Consider the following 17,385-nt stretch of genomic DNA (forward strand, 5'->3'; position numbering starts at 1 on the left):
CTCTCTCCACCTGCCTCTCTGCCTACTTGTGATCCCTGTCTGTCAAATAAATAAATAAAATGTTTAAAAAAAAAAAAGAATACACAAAAAGCCGGTGTTGCTTGCCTGAGGGAAGAGGAATTGCAGGGCTAGGATACAAGCATGGGATAGAAAGGTTTTCCTATAAGCCCTTTAATAACTTCTCTATTTGGAGATTATATATAATATATATATATGGAAGAGACATTGAGTGTTATGTATAATTTATCTGAAAATTAATTTTAAATTGCTTGAAATCATATCATAGGCTCTATTAGTATTGTGAATATGACTTACTTTCTTAATTATATGTCATTCATTCAACAAATATTTTTAAGCACCTACCATTTGCTAGATAAAATACACCAAAAATCTTCTTTAAAGGTGAAAGAATGTCCCCAGACTTAGGTGTCTTGAACTCCCACCCAAAATGCAAGGATGAGACAATCATAATGGTAATTGTGTGAGCTAACACCACATCTAAGTGGGAAAGCTATGGGCTTGGGTTTCAGTGGTGCCACTGGAAAGGATGCTCCTGAATGAGAAATAATGAGGCATTGGAATGGAGACCCTGCACATAAGCCAGACATTCAAAGGGCTATACCCTCCATTAAAAAAAAAAAAAAATGGGGGCTCCTGGGTGTCTCAGTTGGTTGAGCATCTGCCTTCAGCTCAGGTCATGATCCAGGGTCCTGGGATTGAGCCCCATGTCAGGCTTCCCGCTGAGTTGGGAACCTGCTTCTCCCTCTCCTCCCAGCTACTGCTCATTCCTGCTCTATCACCCTCTATCACCGTCTCTCAAATAAAGAAATAAAATCTTTTTTTAAAAAGTAATTACATTAGAAAAAGTTGGCCCAACAGTGTAAGGAAGACAAAGAAGCTTACCTGCCACTCACCAGAATTTTGAGTGGTGGGGGGCATCTCATGTGAGTTTGGGGTTTTAATTTACACTCTGACTGTTTCATAAATCCATCAAGTGAAGAAATTAACATAACCTGCACCATAGGGTACAGGCTGGTACCATGAGGGGCCTGGGAAAGCAGATGTTAAACTTTTCTTGAGGGGCACCCCCTCAACCAGGGCAGCACGGAAGTCCTACAGAAAGAAGCCCTGCTGAAAATGAGCTTATACTCCAAAACTACAAAATCTACTTAAGTGATTGTCAGCAGACATAGTAAACCTCAGGATTAGACTTTGAAGAACTTCAGTACTGGATAGAAATTACCAGGAGTTTGTATAAAATCAATGGATGAAAAACATAAAAACAAGACTTTCCCAGAAAGAACAGATAAATTTGCAAGAGAACTATATGAACTTTGATAAATTAAAAAAAAAAAATTTTTACAATGGATAGGTTAAGGTGCAGAATTGGCAGTTTAAAAAGGAAATGGTGAACAGAAATGTAGTTCTAAAGGCAGTACAGAAGATAAAGGGAAATGTGGAAGAGACCATGAGTGTAAAATAATAAAGTCCAGCATTTTTAAGTAGGAGTTCTAGGAGAAATTAGGTAAGAATTAATATTTGAAGATATATTTATTGATAGTTTCTGTAATTGAGGAAACACTCAAATCTTCAGATTCAGGAATTATGAGAATCTGATCAAGTAAAATATTCTTCCAATGGAAATCTATACAGCAATTAAAAAGACTGTAACTACACACAGCACCTCAGATGAATCTCACACACTCTTGAGTTCAAGATGCCAGACACTAGAGTTCTAAGCATCCACTTATATAAAGGTCAAAAACAGGGGCGCCTGGGTGGCTCAGCGGGTTAAAGCCTCTGCCTTCAGTTCAGGTCGTGATCCCAGGGTCCTGGGATCGAGCCCCACATCGGGCTCTCTGCTCAGCAGGGAGCCTGCTTCCTCCTCTCTCTCTGCCTGCCTCTCTGCCTACTTGTGATCTCTGTCTGTCAAATAAATAGATAAAATCTTTTTAAAAATATATAAATAAATAAAAGGTCAAAAACAGGAAAAACTCATCTCCAGCATTAGTAAACGGGATCCTGGTTTCCTTGGGGTAATAGATAGGTGATATTTGGAAGGGCTTAACAGGGCAGCAGTGCTTCTGAGATTCTAATAATGATCTCATTCTTGATCTGTGTGTTAAGTTAGTTATATGGATAAGTTTATCTTAAGAAAATTTATATGTGTGAGTTTGGTCTTCTTCTGTATTTAATTTATAAATATTCTAATAAAATGCTTAGACACAAAAGAGCCCCAAACCCAGATAGATATAAGGTGGTGGTAGTGACAGTGTTTTCATATACATAATCTCTTAACTTTTCCAACAGAATCTGACCTAGGCCTTGTTTTCTGCATTTGCAAGTGAAAAACTGAAGTCTGGAGGGGCCAAGTGACCTTGACAGGGTAATACAGGTTGTAGTGGCAGAGCCAAGGCACTTGTCCAGGTCTTCTGATTCCACTTCCAGTTCTGTTTTCATAATAATTTCATAAATAATTATAGTCCTGGTATCCTTTTAAAGCAGACATTGTTTTCTGGGTGATAATCCTTTATAGAAATAAATTAAAATTCTTTATCATTGGTTGCCTTAGTGAGTCAAGGCTATTTTTCAAAACTATACTTTATTCATATCTGTGCCCATCCATGTGCTTTTATAGTCTTGCTTCTGTTCACTGAGAGTTGTGACATTAATAAAAATTATCTCTGATTCAAGAATCCTGCCCAAAATTGATCTAGTAAAACAACCTCTATTTCTGTCTCTCAGATTATATTATTCATTGCAGAAAGAACAAAACAAATACCATGTATATTATAATCAAGATAATTAAACACTAAAGTAATATCATTAGTTAAGAGGTTTTGACATTACAAATATATAAAACTAAAATATTCTGACAACTCAGGAATATTTCATGAAATTAAGATTTTAAGTTTCATTAATAATCACTTATAGGAGTGATTCATTTTTAATTAAGATTTTTTTTACTAGGTCACTAGACTTTTGCCAGTTTTTAAGGTCATCAAAGAGGATTTGGGCATGTAATAATAATAACAACCACTTATTAAACTCTACATGCTAGGGAACTGCTGGGCATATTTTATTCATTTAATCAGTTAGTATTGTTTAACCTTTTTAATTTAATAGGTACTCCATAGCTATTTTTTTTATTTGATCTTATTTGATTTTAGGACCCTTAGCCTATTTTTGTAACTTTCATAAAACTGTAAGTATAGTTAAATCCAGTAAGTACAGACAATGTTGGGGATATCTTAGGGGCTTAGCTATTATTTTTTATGAATTACAGTTTGGCTTGACAGCTGTCCTTGTGTTGACAGCTCTTCTGATTATAGCAGTTGTCAAACTCCATCCTTAAGCAGGTTGTAAATCCTGGCTTCTTCCGATTAAAACTGGGTCAGAGCCAGTGGCAGGTTAACTAGAGGCCAGTATTCTACTACTGTACGTCTTCACTAGTTCATTCTAAATAGGCTTTGCATAACAGCATACTAAAACCCTTACTTGCCTCTATTTCACTTTGGTGTTTTTTAATCTTCAGATATCCGTCCTCCTGTTGTTATGTGATTAAACACGGTTCTTGCTGAAGAGTATATTAGTGTAAGTGTGGTCTTCCTTGTAAATGGCCTGTTAGCCTTCCCCTCCTCTCCCTCCACTGGGAATACTAACATCATTGCATCTGTGTCTCCCAGGGGAAATCAAGGCTTTTCCTTGCACGTGCAGTCATGTGATTTCAGAGTGGGCAGGCTTTGTATCCTCGTGAGCCCTCGGGCTTCCACGTAAAGCACCATCTGTTCTGTTCCTTCCACACTGTTACAGGGCAGTGGGAGGAGGCATTAGAGTGAAAATAAATAAAATAAAAAAAGAAAGAAATTCATCATCAAAACCCTGAGGATTAATGGAGTCAGAAGGCTCGCTGCTCTGAATGAAAATTCATCTTCACCTGTGCCAGTGTCAGGGCTGCCTCTGTGGCACTTGACAAATAGAGGTTCCCAGGGTGCCATAAATTCAGCAACTGTTCTAATCCCTGTAGACTTGCTCAAGCTTTTCCGAGACAGGCTTATGACTGTTTTTGTATTTCCCAGCACATTGTGGGCACCAATATATCCCCTCATTAATTTGGCAAGATGCTAGCACCCTTCTCATCCCTCTCTCCTCTCCTGTGCCTTTGTCCGTTTTGAGGGGGTGGGCAGCTCACACGTTCCTGAAAAGATGACTCTGCCTTGTGAATTGTGCTTTACTGAAGATGCCAAAGGCGGAGAAATCAATTAACTAATGAATTTTGAGCAAATACTAAGTTCCCAGCACTGCGCTAGACGGAGAGGAGAATCTAACAATGCATGTGATCAAGTAGCTCACCAGCTAGGTGGGGGTACAAAGCATATTTTTTTTCAAAAACTATTTGTTGGGCACCTATCTTTGCCAGTTGGCAAAGCCTTGGAACATGCAGCACCTTGTCTGTCACAAACATAACTGATGCCGTCTTCTTACCAGAATGTGATGCACCTGTGTGGTGTTCTCTGTCCTTGAAATGGGTCTTCCTCTTCTCTTTTTTTCCGTCTGTTCCAACTTCCTGATTGCCTGTGCTTATGTCGGCCTGTCTTTGCATAAATCCCAGGCGTTTGTTAATAAAACTCCTTTTCTTAATGGACACCCTGTCCTTCACTCAAGTACTGTTCTACAACCCTGAATTTCCTAATTTATTATTTCTTTCTTTCTTTCTTTTTTTTTTTTTTTTAAGTAGGCTCCACACCCAGTGTGGGGCTTGAACTCATGACCCCGAAATCAAGAGTGGCATGCTGTACCGACTGAGCCAGCCAGGTGCCCCCGAACTTCCTAATTTAAACCTCACTTGATAGTTAGACTTGAACTAAAATTCCCTTCACATTTGTTTAGGTTAGGGGATTGTTAGATGGCCTCCTTAGCCTTTTCTCAGCTGGTTGGCTGTGGTCCTCCAGATGTGGAATTTAAAAATGTAAGCTCTACTCCTGAGTTAGTACTCATACCGTTATATCATATCTCACTGTTGGAAAAGTCACTTCACAATATGGCATATGTGAAATTAGTGCTTCTTTGTCTGAGACGGCCGGCTTAGTGTCTTCAGCTGTAGTATACATCGATTTAGCCTTGATCTTCGTGCTTAGGAGTCTCGAGTATTGGGTTAGACTTGAGAAGTGTGATCGGACAGTGGTAGTTATTATCCTGTATTACAGATTTATACGCTTGGAAATTTATTCCCCTGATACTGCTTTAAAAGTTCCAATTTTAAAACCTAACCAAGTGTTTTTTACAATAAGTTGAGACTGATAGCTGCGGCAAAAAGGTTAAATGATTATTTCTCAAAATATAAATGTCATGTAGCTAGTTCTATGCAGGATAAATATCCTCGTCTCTCAACTACTTGACACTAGGCAATGTGTCTTTAACTTTGTTAATATTTGGTAAGAGACTGCCTTCCATTGGAATCTAATTTGGTGTACAGTGATTCATGGTAAAACCTTTCAGAAATGTAAAATTAAAATGTCCATTATATTATTTGGGAGAGATTATTTTAAATTCTTCAAGGGCTGTTATAATCCTATATAATTTCTGTTGAATCCTGGGCCTTGGTAAAGATATTCTCTCTGTGACTTATGTGCAAAATGTAATCTTAGCTCATTAACACCTGTCCCAGGACTGGAATAGGCAATTCTTGCTTTTTTCTACCTTTCCTCCCACTCTCTATTTATTTATTCATTCATTCATCAAATGTTGATTTAACATTGATAATCCTGGTAGCCCTCTAAGAAATCCCACACCACTGGAGGCAGAGATAGCATTCTCGAATGATCTGACTTCAGCTCAGAGTAAAATTCTGCCCTCCACCTCTAGCACACAGAACTCCCTCTGAGCCTGTGCTATTACGTAGTAGGGTTTGGTGCCTGAGTTTGTCAAGGCAACTAATATAAAGGATGGCCAAAGCTGTCCCAAGTTTATAACTCATCACAACGTGATTTTGGCTGCTGGCTTTATGCCATTTAACAGCTTATAGCAGGGAGCCCGGAGGAAGCAGCCACCAGCAAAGAAGGGAGCCAGAGAAACTGTCCTTATCTGAGTAACAACAAAGAGCAAAAGAAGAAATATCACTATTAAATCATCTAAAACCAAACTCCCAGGTGCCCAGGTGGCTCGGTCAGTTAAGCATCCAACTCTTGGTTTCAGCTCAGGTCATGGTCTCACTGTCATGGAATCAAGCCCCATGGCAGGCGCCATGCTCACTGCAAATTCTTTCTCCCTACCACTCTGCCCCTTCCCACTTGTGCTCTCTCTGTCTCTCAAATAAGTAAAATCTTAAAAAAAAAAAAAAACCTAACTCCCATATTGAAAATATTTTATTTTTCCACTTGAAAATATTTTATTCATCTAACAGAGAGAGAGGGCACAAGCAGGGGAGCAGCAGAGGAAGAGGGAGAAGCAGACTCCCCACTGAGCAGGGAGCCCAGTATGGGCTCGATCCCAGGACTCCAGGATCATGACCCAAGCCAAAGGCAGACACTTAACCAACTGAGCCACCCAGCACTCCTACTTCCCCTTGAAATGTAGAGAAGTGCAAAAGAACAATGCTCCCGTACTAACAAGAAGAAAAGGATAAATAATCTACAAGATCAGTAATTTCTCGAACCCTTCAGATAGCATAGGTTGTGTGGCAGCAAGGTAAACTGGATTCCAAAGAATGACCAGCCCCTATGAGACACACAAACTGTTTCACCTTTGATGGAGCATCCCAGGAGGAGGCAGCCACCATAAAAGCACTAAGAAGATGGCTAAAATTAACAGATTCTTAAAGTAAGCTAGTGTGACATTCTACAGTAACCGGGAGCCTCAGACCAGAGGTGTGAGTCCTCATTCACATGCCCCTTTTCACCGACTAGGAAAACCATAGAGGAATTGAGAACAGAGAGAGCCCTTCTCAATGTCACCCAGGCCTGAAATCCTGCCACTTCCCTGAATCCTTATTTCATGTGAAGCAAAATGCCTTAAAGCCTCTCAGGGAGAGCAGAAAACTTTTCTGTCCTCTTCTCCTGTCCCTAGGTCCGGGCAGATATCCTCTGCTTTGGGAGGGGGAGTAAATGCAAGCTTTCTGCCACTTGGAAAAGACAAGGAGCCCTGCGCTGACCCAAAAACAGAGATCTCTTGCCACTGAGAGCAGGGCACAAAACTCTGTTCCTCCCCAGATGTTCTTCCCTCACACAGGTGGTATTTTGTACATTTGGGGGTTGGGGGGCAGGAATGCAGGAACACTGAGAAATCCCCACCTCTGCCTAAGACTGGGACCAGCCCAGAAGGACAAAGAACTCCATTCCACTCCCACCGTGGGACTGAGCAGTAGGCAACAGCTCTGCTGCCGATGGGGAAGGAGCAAGAGTGCAGAGAGGCTCCCTCTGTAGCAGATGCAGAGTCTCCTAAAGCTGAGGGTGGAGCAAGAACACTGGGAAAACAAACAAACAAAGCCCTGGCACCTGTGGCCACGCGCTAAACGTAAGGTAGCAGCAGCCCACAGCCAGGGGAACCTCCAGCGTGTGTGACGCCCTGAAGTCACCTCTAGCAATGGCAAAACCCAGACCCGGTTCAGCTGTGGACCAGACAGATTCAGCACCCATTCCAACCGCATGACAGCGAAAGAGGCATAGGTTTTTCTGGGTGTGAATACTGTTATTTAGTGTAGCCTCCACTGCCCTGCGACCTTACAGTGTTCTGCATTCAATCAAAAATTACGAGACACAGAGTAGCAAGGAAAAAAAAACCTCACTGTCCGGCTATAAATCAGTAATGGATAGAGCAAGTGGATAAAAATTCAGCAAGGATATGGAAGAATTGAACAATACAATCTACCAACTTGACTTAATTATCAACTTTAGATCCTTAGGCCATCTACAGAACACTCCATCTAAGAAACAGAATACTTTCAAGTACACATGGAACACTTACCAAGATAGACCATACTCCAGGCCATAAAACAGACTTCAACAAATATTTTTAAAATCATACAAAGTTTGCTCTGTGATCACCACAGAACTAAATTAGAAATCAGTAACAGACACGTATCTGGAAACTGCCCTGCCCCCACAATTGTCAGAAACCTAAACACACTTCTAAGGAACTCGTAGGTCAAAAACGAAATTCCAAGGGAAATTACAAAATATTTTAAAACTGAATGAAAAGCAGAACACTCTTATCAGAATTTGGGGATGCAGCTAGAGCAGTGTTTAGAGGGAAATTAAATGCTTTTATTAGAAAAGAAGAAAGCTCTCAAGTCAATGACCTAAGATTCTATTTTTCAAAGGTTAGAGAAAGCAAATGAAGCCCAAGGTAAGCATAGGCATAAAATAAGATCAGAACAGAGACCATTGAAATAGAAAACCAGAAATCAATGAGAAAATCCATGAAATCATTGAAAACCTTTGAAATAATAAAACTGATAGACCCCTAGCCAGAGTAATAAAAAAATAATAATTTTAAAAAAGAAACAAATTACCAATTTCAGGAATGAAAAGGAGATGTAATAGATCGTACAGATATTATGAAGCAAATAGTGGGACATTGTGAATAACTTCATAGCAATAAATTAGATAACAGAGGAAATGGACACATTTCTTAAAGATACAAACTCAAAAGAAATTGATAACCTAGGTAGCCATATATCATCTATTAAAGACACTGAATTTGGAGCTAAAATCTTTTCCACAGTAAAATCGCCAGGCCCTGATTGCTTCACTGATGCATTCTACTAGATATTTAAGGAAGAAATAAAACTAATTCTACACATTAACTCTATCAGAAAATAAAAGACAGAATGCTGTCCAGTTCATTCTATGAGGCTGACATTACCCTAATACCAAAACCAGAAAAAGACTCTAGAGGAAAAGAAAACTGCAGGCCAATATCTCCCATGAATATAGATGCAAACATCTTTTTTTTTTTTTTTAATTAATTCTGAGAGAAAACATGAGCCAGAGGGAGGGGCCGAGGGAGGGGGAGAATCTCAAGCAGATTTCCTGCTGAGCATGGAGCCCAACAGCGGGCTCTATCTCATGACCCTGGACCTGAAACCAAGAGTTGGCACGCTCAACTGACTGAGCCCACAGGCATCCCAATGCAAACATCTTTAATAAAATATTAGTGAAGTGAACTCAGCAATATACAAAAAAAGAAATCATACTCCAATATCTTTATCCCAAGAATGCAAGGTTGGTTCAGCACTTGAAAATCATTGTATTTCACCATATCAACAGATCAAAACCAAAAGAAAACATATGATCATCTCCATGTATATAGGAAAAACAATTGATAAAAATTCAACTTCCCTTCATGATTAAAAAAAAATGCAGCAAAAGAGGAATAGAAGGGAACTTTCTCAACCTGAAGTAATTGATAGCTAACATTCTTAATGGCGAAAGGCTGAATGCTATCCTTCTGACTGGGAACTCTCCCCTTTGATTCAATATCATACTGGAAGTTCTAGCCAGTGCATTAAGGCAAAAGAAAGGAGTAAAAGGCAGATGCATTTAGGAGGAAGAAATAAGTAGCCAGCCTACTACTGTGTATGGGCCAAAAGACTTAATGCTGTTAAGATCTCCATTCTCCCCAAATTGATCTATATGCACTCCCAATCACAATTCCAACGGGACTTTCTGAAAAAGATTTACAAGCTTATCCTAAAAGTTGTATGGAAAAAGAAAGGAGCCAGATGGAGGACATGCCCTTACTTCAGGACTTCTACAAACATCAAGACACTGCGGCCTTAATATAAGGATAGGTGTGTAAATCAGTGAAACATAGATAACCTAGAAATAGACCCAATTACAAGTGCTTGGTGGGTTAGGACTTTTAGAGCAGTTGTAGGTTCACAGCAAAATTGAGGGAAAGGTATAGAGATTTTCCATATACCCCTCACCCCATGGATAGCCTCCCTCTAAAGAACAGAGACACTCCCTGTGTATCTCCTGTACCCTCACACCACCACACTTCACTTCTGGTCACCATGTGTGAGAGTTTTTCCTCACAACAAGCAGTTCTCATACTCTTTCATTATCAACATCCCTCATCAGACTGGTATGTTTGTTACAGTTGATGAACCTGCATACCATAAAATTATTATCATATTGTAATATAATCACCCAAAGTTTACATTATGATTCACTCTTGGCATTGTATATTCTATGGATAAGTATAAAATGACATGTATCTGTCATTATGATATCATCCAGAGTATTTTCACTGCCCTAAAAATCTACTGTGTTCTGCCTGTTTATCCCTCCCTCACCTCCAGCCTCTGGCAACCACTGATCTTTTTACTATTTCCATAGTTTTGCATTTTCCAGAATGTTCATATTGTTGGAATCATACAGTAGGTAACCTTTTCAAATTGGATTCTCTCACTTAATAATATGCATTTAAGGTTTCTCCATGTCCTTTGATAGCTTGATAGCTCATTTCCTTTTAGTGTTAAGTAATACTGCACCGTCTAGATAGATGTACCATAGCTTATATACCCATTCCCCTACTGAAGGACATCTTGGTTGCTTCGAGTTTTGGCAATGATGATTTAAGCTGCTATGAACATTCATGTGCAGGTTTTTGAGTGGACATAGGTTTTTAGCTCCCTTGGGTAGACACGAGGAGCATGGTTGCTGGATCATATGGTAAGGGTGTAAGTATTTCGTTTGTAAGAAACCACCACACTGTCTTCCAAATGGCTGTACCCTTCTGCATCCCACCAGCACTGAGTGAGTTCCTGTTGTTCCACATTGTTACCAGCATTTGATGTTGCCGTGTTGCACATTTTAGCCATTCTGATAGGTGTGTAGTGGTATCTCACTATTCTTTTAATTTACATTTCTCTGATGTGATGTGGGATACCTTTTCATAAGCTTATTTGCCATCTGTATATCTTCTATGGTGAGGTGTCAGTTAAGTCTTTGGCCCAATTTTTAATCCAGTTACTTATTTTCTTATTGTTGAGCTTTAAGAGTTACTTGTATATTTATTTTTTAGATTGTATTTATTTATTTGAGGGGCACCTGGGTGATTCAGTTGGTTAACCACCTGCCTTCAGCTCAGGTCATGATCTCAGGGTCCTGGGATCGAACCCTGCATCAGACCCCCCACTCAAGGGAACCTGCTTCTCCCTCTCCCTTTGCCCCTCCCCTCTGGCTCTTTTTCTCAAATAAATCTTTTTCTTTTTTTTTTTTAATTTATTTGAGAGGGAGAGAGACAGAGAGCACAAGTCTCCTATACTAAAAACATGGGTGTCATCTTGGGTTCCTATAATTCTTTTGCCCATTGTTCTTTTTTATTTTTTTTAAGAGAGTGGGGGGAGGGGCAGAAGGAGAGGGAGAGAAAGAATCTTAAGGAGGCTCCACGCCCAGCACGGAGCCTGACATAGGGCTTGATCTCACAACCCCAAGATCATGACCTGACCCAAAATCAAAACTCAGGCACTTAACCTACTGAGACACTCAGACAACCCTGCCTGTTCTTTTGATTTGTTAATGCTTTTTAAATATTAAGGTTATTAGCTCTTGTATGTGTTATATATGTGAATGTTTCCTAGTTTATGATTTACCATTATATATCGTATTGTATGTGTGTGTGTGTGTGTGTGTGTGGTATAGCTGTTTTAAATTTTTATGTGTTCAAATTTATCAATTTTAGGTTTCTATGAATTCAGATGTATCAGTAAATTTCTTTATGGTATCTGAGTTTCATACCAAGTATAGAAAAACTTGGGCCATTTTATTCAGTAAGCATTATGATCATAAGTGGTAGGCCTCTGGGCTTTTCAAAAACCTCTAAAAATGTTTGAAACCTAAAATAAATATTTCTTGTTCCAAAAAAAAAACAAAAAGAAAATTGCAAAATAATAACTAAATGTTTAACTGTTAATATAACATTATATCAGCTTCATTAATTATTAAGTTTAGTGTTCATGAACATTTTTTCAAAGTCTGCCCAGTACTTGCTGTGTCCCATCCACAAGAATTTCAGTGGCTCTTGTTTAGTCCCTTTATATTCATGCTGACACTGGCAAATTTCAGGCCTCCTAAAATAGTCAGTCATAGTCTCCTAGTTCATCTGCCTGCCACAAATTTCTAGGCTGCCCAAGTCACTCTTTTTAGAATTATCATCCGTGCACAGAGGCCAAATTATGCCGCTTCCTTCCTTATAAATGCAGACTTGCCTGGAGGACTCAAAACCACACTTCTCAGCATGGCTTCCTAGGGCTCTCGCAGCCCTGCACGGTTTGACTCAGGTCCGCCCCCTCTGCTTTTCCCAGAGCCCTCCCTCTGTTGGTGATGTTTTCTCTCCACGATGCCTTTCTGTCTCCGGTTACCTGGAATTTTACTCTGTCCTTTAGAGCTCAGCTTACATACCACCTACTTGCGTTTTTCCTGATCCCTCAACTTCTCCACCCACCGCAATCCCCACTTCTTTGCAGGAGTGTGTGTGTGTTTGTGTCTGCACACACACGCGCTCGTTACTTTTTTGTGTTGAGTGCCCGATTTACATCTTAGCCTCACAGCTTTTTCATAAGTTCCCCAGAACAGGAATCTTAATGCATCCTCGATAGGACAGCTGTAGCATGTGCTCAGTAAAGTGACCTTTGAATCAAACTCCTTACCCTTCTTTCCCTGTTTTTCTTTTCTCTTTTGACTTTTTGCTGTTGCTGTTCTATCACCCTATGAAAGAGTATATAAAATATATGTGAAGAATTTAAAATGTAACTTGAAAAAAATGTTTCCACCACCTAGCTTAAGAAATGCAACATTGCCAGTATCTTTGGAACCCCCTGGGTGTGCCTCTCCAGTCACATGGCCTTCCCTCCATCCCCTCTCCCCAAGATTAACACTATCCCAAATTTTATATTAATGATTTCCTTTGTAGTTTCACTGCATATTTGTCTTTCTGAACAATGGTGTTTAGTTTGGTCTATTTTTTAATTTTTGTTTAAGTGGAACCACACTGTATGTATTTTTCTGACTCATCTCTTTCCTTCAACGTTATGTTCTGGAGGCACTCTCATCTGTAAAACTATTGTTCATTAGTTTTCAGTGTTGTATAGTATTTTATTGAAGAAGTAAACAGTGTTTTATTTTCACATATTTTTTTTTAAGATTTTATTTATTTATTGGACAGAGACACAGCGAGAAAGGGAACAGAAGCAGCAGGAGTGGGTGAGGGAGAAGCAGGCTTCCCTAAGAGCAGGGAGTCAGATACGGGGCTCGATCCCAGGACCTTGGGATCATGACCTGACCTGAAGCCTGCTGCTTAATGACTGAGCCACCCAGGTGCCCCTTCCCATGTTATTCTTTTTTTTTTTTTTTTTAAGATTTTATTTATTATTTATTTGACAGGCAGAGAGAGAGGAAGGGAAGCAGGCTCCCCACTGAGCAGGGCTCTATCATAGGACCCTGGGATCATGACCTGAGCGGAAGGCAGAGGCTTTAGCCCACTGAGCCACCCAGGCGCCCCTCCCATGTTATTCTTAATGGGCATTTGGGTTGTTGACCTTTGGGGTCTATTACGAATAGCGCTGCTACACACGTTCTTGCAAACATCACCTAGAGAGCACACTTACAAGTTTCTCTAGAGTATGTAAGTAGGAGTGGGATGGCTGAGTGCAGGGCCCACGTGTGTTAGGTTCAGCACACACACTGTTGTCCCTAGTGACCACCAGCATGCACTCAGGCCAAGAGCGTCCCCTGTCGCAGCCCTCTTCTGTAGCTTCTTATTGTCTGTTCTTAATTTCCACCTACCTGCTGGATACGAAGTGATATCTCCGAGTTTTAATTTTAATTTCCCTGACTACTAATGTGGTTATTCATCTTTTCATATGTTTATTGCCATTTCTGTTTCATCCTGTATAAAATGCCTGTTTTTGCCTTTAGCCCAGTTATTCCAGTGCATCTGAATGAATGCATCTTTGTCTCCTTGCTGATCCGCGATGCCAGCATTGTCATAAATCATTTCTGTGTATGTGCAAAAGCATAGGTGGCTGTCCGTTCTAGCCCTTTGGTCTGTATGTCCTTCTTGGGGGCGATACGTGCCATCTTCATAGTGAGTCTCCACATCTATAGGTCCGTGTCCCCTTCCTGTGCCTTGTGTGACTGGAGTCATTTGTTATTTTTTTTAAATAAATGAAAGTTCTGTAGAGAGATGGTCTGATGACTAGGCCAGATTTTTTTTTCATTTGCAAATTTTAAAGTTTAGTTAATTACCCATTTAAACCCCTCTTCAAAGATGAAACGAAATCTTTCCTTTTACATTTACAACATTTTTAGCCTTTTGACCTAGCCTATAAAACTAACATTATTCTGATCAAAGTACTACATTAGCACTGTTTTTGTTCTTTCCCTCATCTCATTCTTAAAATACTCTAAAAACCTCACAGTTCTGAAAATGTGTTTGTTTGCTTCTGGGCAATGAAAAAAGGTAGACTCGATTTTCCTAACCCTTGAAAATGCGCTTTCATGGCCCAGTTCTCATCACAAGGCCCGGTCACCCACCAGCCCCTATAACATTTCTCATTGTTCAGGATCTCTCCCTGCTCAGCACTTGCCTTTCCTGCGGGAGTACAGTCGTTTCTCTTTGTCTCACGGTAACCTTGTTTTCCTGTTTGTCGATTTTCCTGTCAGCTGCTGCCTGTGAGTTTTTGGACATTGTGGAGCTGCTGCTCCAGTCCGGCGCTGACCCCACCCTCCGAGACCAAGACGGCTGCCTGCCAGAAGAGGTGACAGGTTGCAAAGCTGTATCTTTGGTGTTGCAGCAGCACACGACTGGCAAGGCTTAATCGAAGACTGGAAAACCACAGTCTGTAACATCAGAAGGCTTCAGTGATGAAGGAAAACTGCAAAAAATAATACTTCTTTTACCACCATCTTTGGTATACATTGGCTAATAAAATCAGTTCTGAGGAACTAGTATTTTGAAGTCTCAGCAATTCATTCTCCTTGCATCCATTCCAGCAAGTACAGTTTTGGTGATGAACATGTGTACTGTGCATAACACAATCCAATTCTGCTGAGCGTGCGCGGAAATTTATCACTGCTCTGGAGGGTGGGGCAAGGAGGAGACACATCGTATTTCACAATATTAAACATGGCTGCTCTTTTAAAAAACACCTGCAGAAGCAAAATATGACTGACAGTGCTACACTGACAATTAGGAAAGTTGCATGAAGTCCCAGTATGGTAGAGAGCAAATGATTCTGTGGCGTTTTCACGGCTGCTCTGAATAGGGAACTAAAATGTCTCCTCTTTTTGGCAGACGGAATTGAGAAGATAGAGAAGAAAGGGGTGTTAAGAAAAAGCAAGCAAAAAAGGGTAGAATTTTGTCCTAAAAGGGGTCTAGAAATTAGAAGAATAACCAGATTTACTGAAAACCTCAAAATCTTGGGCATTTTAGGATAAGATTCAACACCCTCACTTCAGGATCAAAGCACAAATTCCAGAGACTTCACTGTTTAGGTCAAGGTTCCTTAAACTCACCTTCATCAAATGGGGAGGGATTTCCCTAGCACCCTTTTAATTGGCTCTAATGTCCCCCCTCCGCCCCCCATGGCCTTCAGCAGTAGTCTCTGGAAATGGCCTCAGACCCGAACTATGAGGCCTGTTTAAAATGGGAAACAGCCCATAATGCCCTAATGCTTAGCTGTGATTGTAGTTATATCTGGATACCAGGAGAGCTCTTATTTATTTATTTATTTATTTATTTATTTATTTTTAATTAAAAACACAGACAAGTACACCACAGTGTTTCTTTAAAGAATAGACAAAATATGCCACTGTTGAAACTGGCTTCCTCTCTGGGTTTTCCCCTTTAATCCTCAAGAACTCATCTGGGAAATTCCGTGATATCTCTCATTGTGTAAGGAAAGTAGATAGTTGTCACAGGAAGAGAAGTGAAGTAAGATGATTTGAGATGGAAAGAGGACTGTTTGAAGATAATTTTTCCAATGTGTCAATATTAAGAAAAGTCATAAACCTGCTTAGGGGAACCCTGGACGGTGGACACAGTCCTCATTAGCTCCACCTAAGCTGTCCTGGAACAAGCCCCTTCAGAGCAGAAATGAGGCATATGAATGCTGCTTATTTTGTGATTTTTCTAAGCTGAGTTCTTATTTTCCGAGATGTAAACCAAAACCATTCACCAAGACTATTCATTCTTTAAATGGTTTCTTAATTATCTGTGGAAGTGATGTGCATGTTAGTACATACTGAAACATTACTATGATTCTGGTAGAACTTTCTATTCATTATCTGTTCTTTTCCCATAATCCCAGCCACATTGCAACCTGCTATTAATAAGCAAAACTCTCTCATGTACCCCATTAGTTGTGTTTTAACAAACATTATTCATTAGTTACAGTAAAAGTGACCAAGATGTTACATACAGCTTTCATTAATAGTGCTTTGTGCATTTTTAGGACATTAGCAAATCAAAAAGTGTTTAAGTCATTTCAGATTTACAGAGTAGTTATCTAAGCAGGAAGCTATCAAGGAGCTCCTTTTCTCATTTCTCTTTTGTAACTTGACCTTAATTTTTTTTTTTAAGATTATTTATTTTAGGGGCATCTGGGTGGCTCAGTCATTAAGTGTCTGCCTTTGGCTCACGTCATGACTCCAGGGTGGTGGGATCAAGCCCCAAATCGGGCTCCCTGCCCGGCCAGAAGCCTGCTTCTCCCTCTCCCATTCCCCACTCTGTGTTCCCTCTCCTGCTGTGTCTCTGTCAAATAATAAATAAAATCTTTAAAAAAAAAAAAAGATTATTTTAGAAAGAGAACGAAAATCTTTAAAAAAATAAAAGATTATTTTAGAAAGAGAACGAAAGAGTGCAGAAGGGCAGGGGCAGAGGGAGGGACAAAGGGAGAGAGAAACTCAAGCAACACCCCCCCACCCCCCCACCCCCCGCTGAGTGCAGAGCCCTCAGGGCTCGATCCTGTGACCCTGAGATCATGACCTGAATCAAAATCAGGAGTCAGACACTCACCTAACTGAGCCACCCAGGCACCCCGACCCTAAAATTTCTGAGACAAGTTTTTTATAACCTGTTTTGGCACATCAGAAACTATACAGAATGTTTTTACGTAAAGAATATAGCTTGTTTTTTATTAATTTTATTTTGAGGATTTCAAATTTACATTCAAAGCTGTCACTAAAATCAGTCATCAGCTTTACATTTTCAAATGCGTTCTAAAATCGTTTGCCAAATTCTCTATTCTTTTGTCACTGGTACTTGAATTTTCGAAAGCCTCCCTATCATGACAATGTGTGGTGCATCTCCCTGTGGCTTGAGGGAAAGATTTCATGCAGAAATGTCAGAAAACTGGATCTTCGTTTGTTTTCATTCCCC

The 17,385-nt window shown here is 40.0% G+C and overlaps 1 protein-coding gene across 2 annotated transcripts in view; it reads left to right on the forward strand.

Annotated features, from left to right (window-relative positions):
- ACBD6 (acyl-CoA binding domain containing 6) overlaps nt 1–14,955 on the forward strand; it is a 200,692-nt gene extending 185,737 nt beyond the window's left edge. For both annotated transcript variants that reach the window (XM_032862718.1, XM_032862719.1), the window contains one exon: nt 14,670–14,955. In XM_032862718.1, coding sequence (XP_032718609.1) covers nt 14,670–14,824 — 155 coding nt within the window. In that variant the 3' untranslated portion in view covers nt 14,825–14,955. The remainder of the gene's footprint in view (nt 1–14,669) is intronic.
- The last annotated feature ends 2,430 nt before the right edge of the window (nt 14,956–17,385 follow it).

The sequence above is a fragment of the Lontra canadensis genome, unplaced genomic scaffold, assembly GCF_010015895.1.
Source record: "Lontra canadensis isolate GAN:19392208 unplaced genomic scaffold, GSC_riverotter_1.0 scaffold24, whole genome shotgun sequence".
NCBI classification, from domain to species: domain Eukaryota; kingdom Metazoa; phylum Chordata; class Mammalia; order Carnivora; family Mustelidae; genus Lontra; species Lontra canadensis.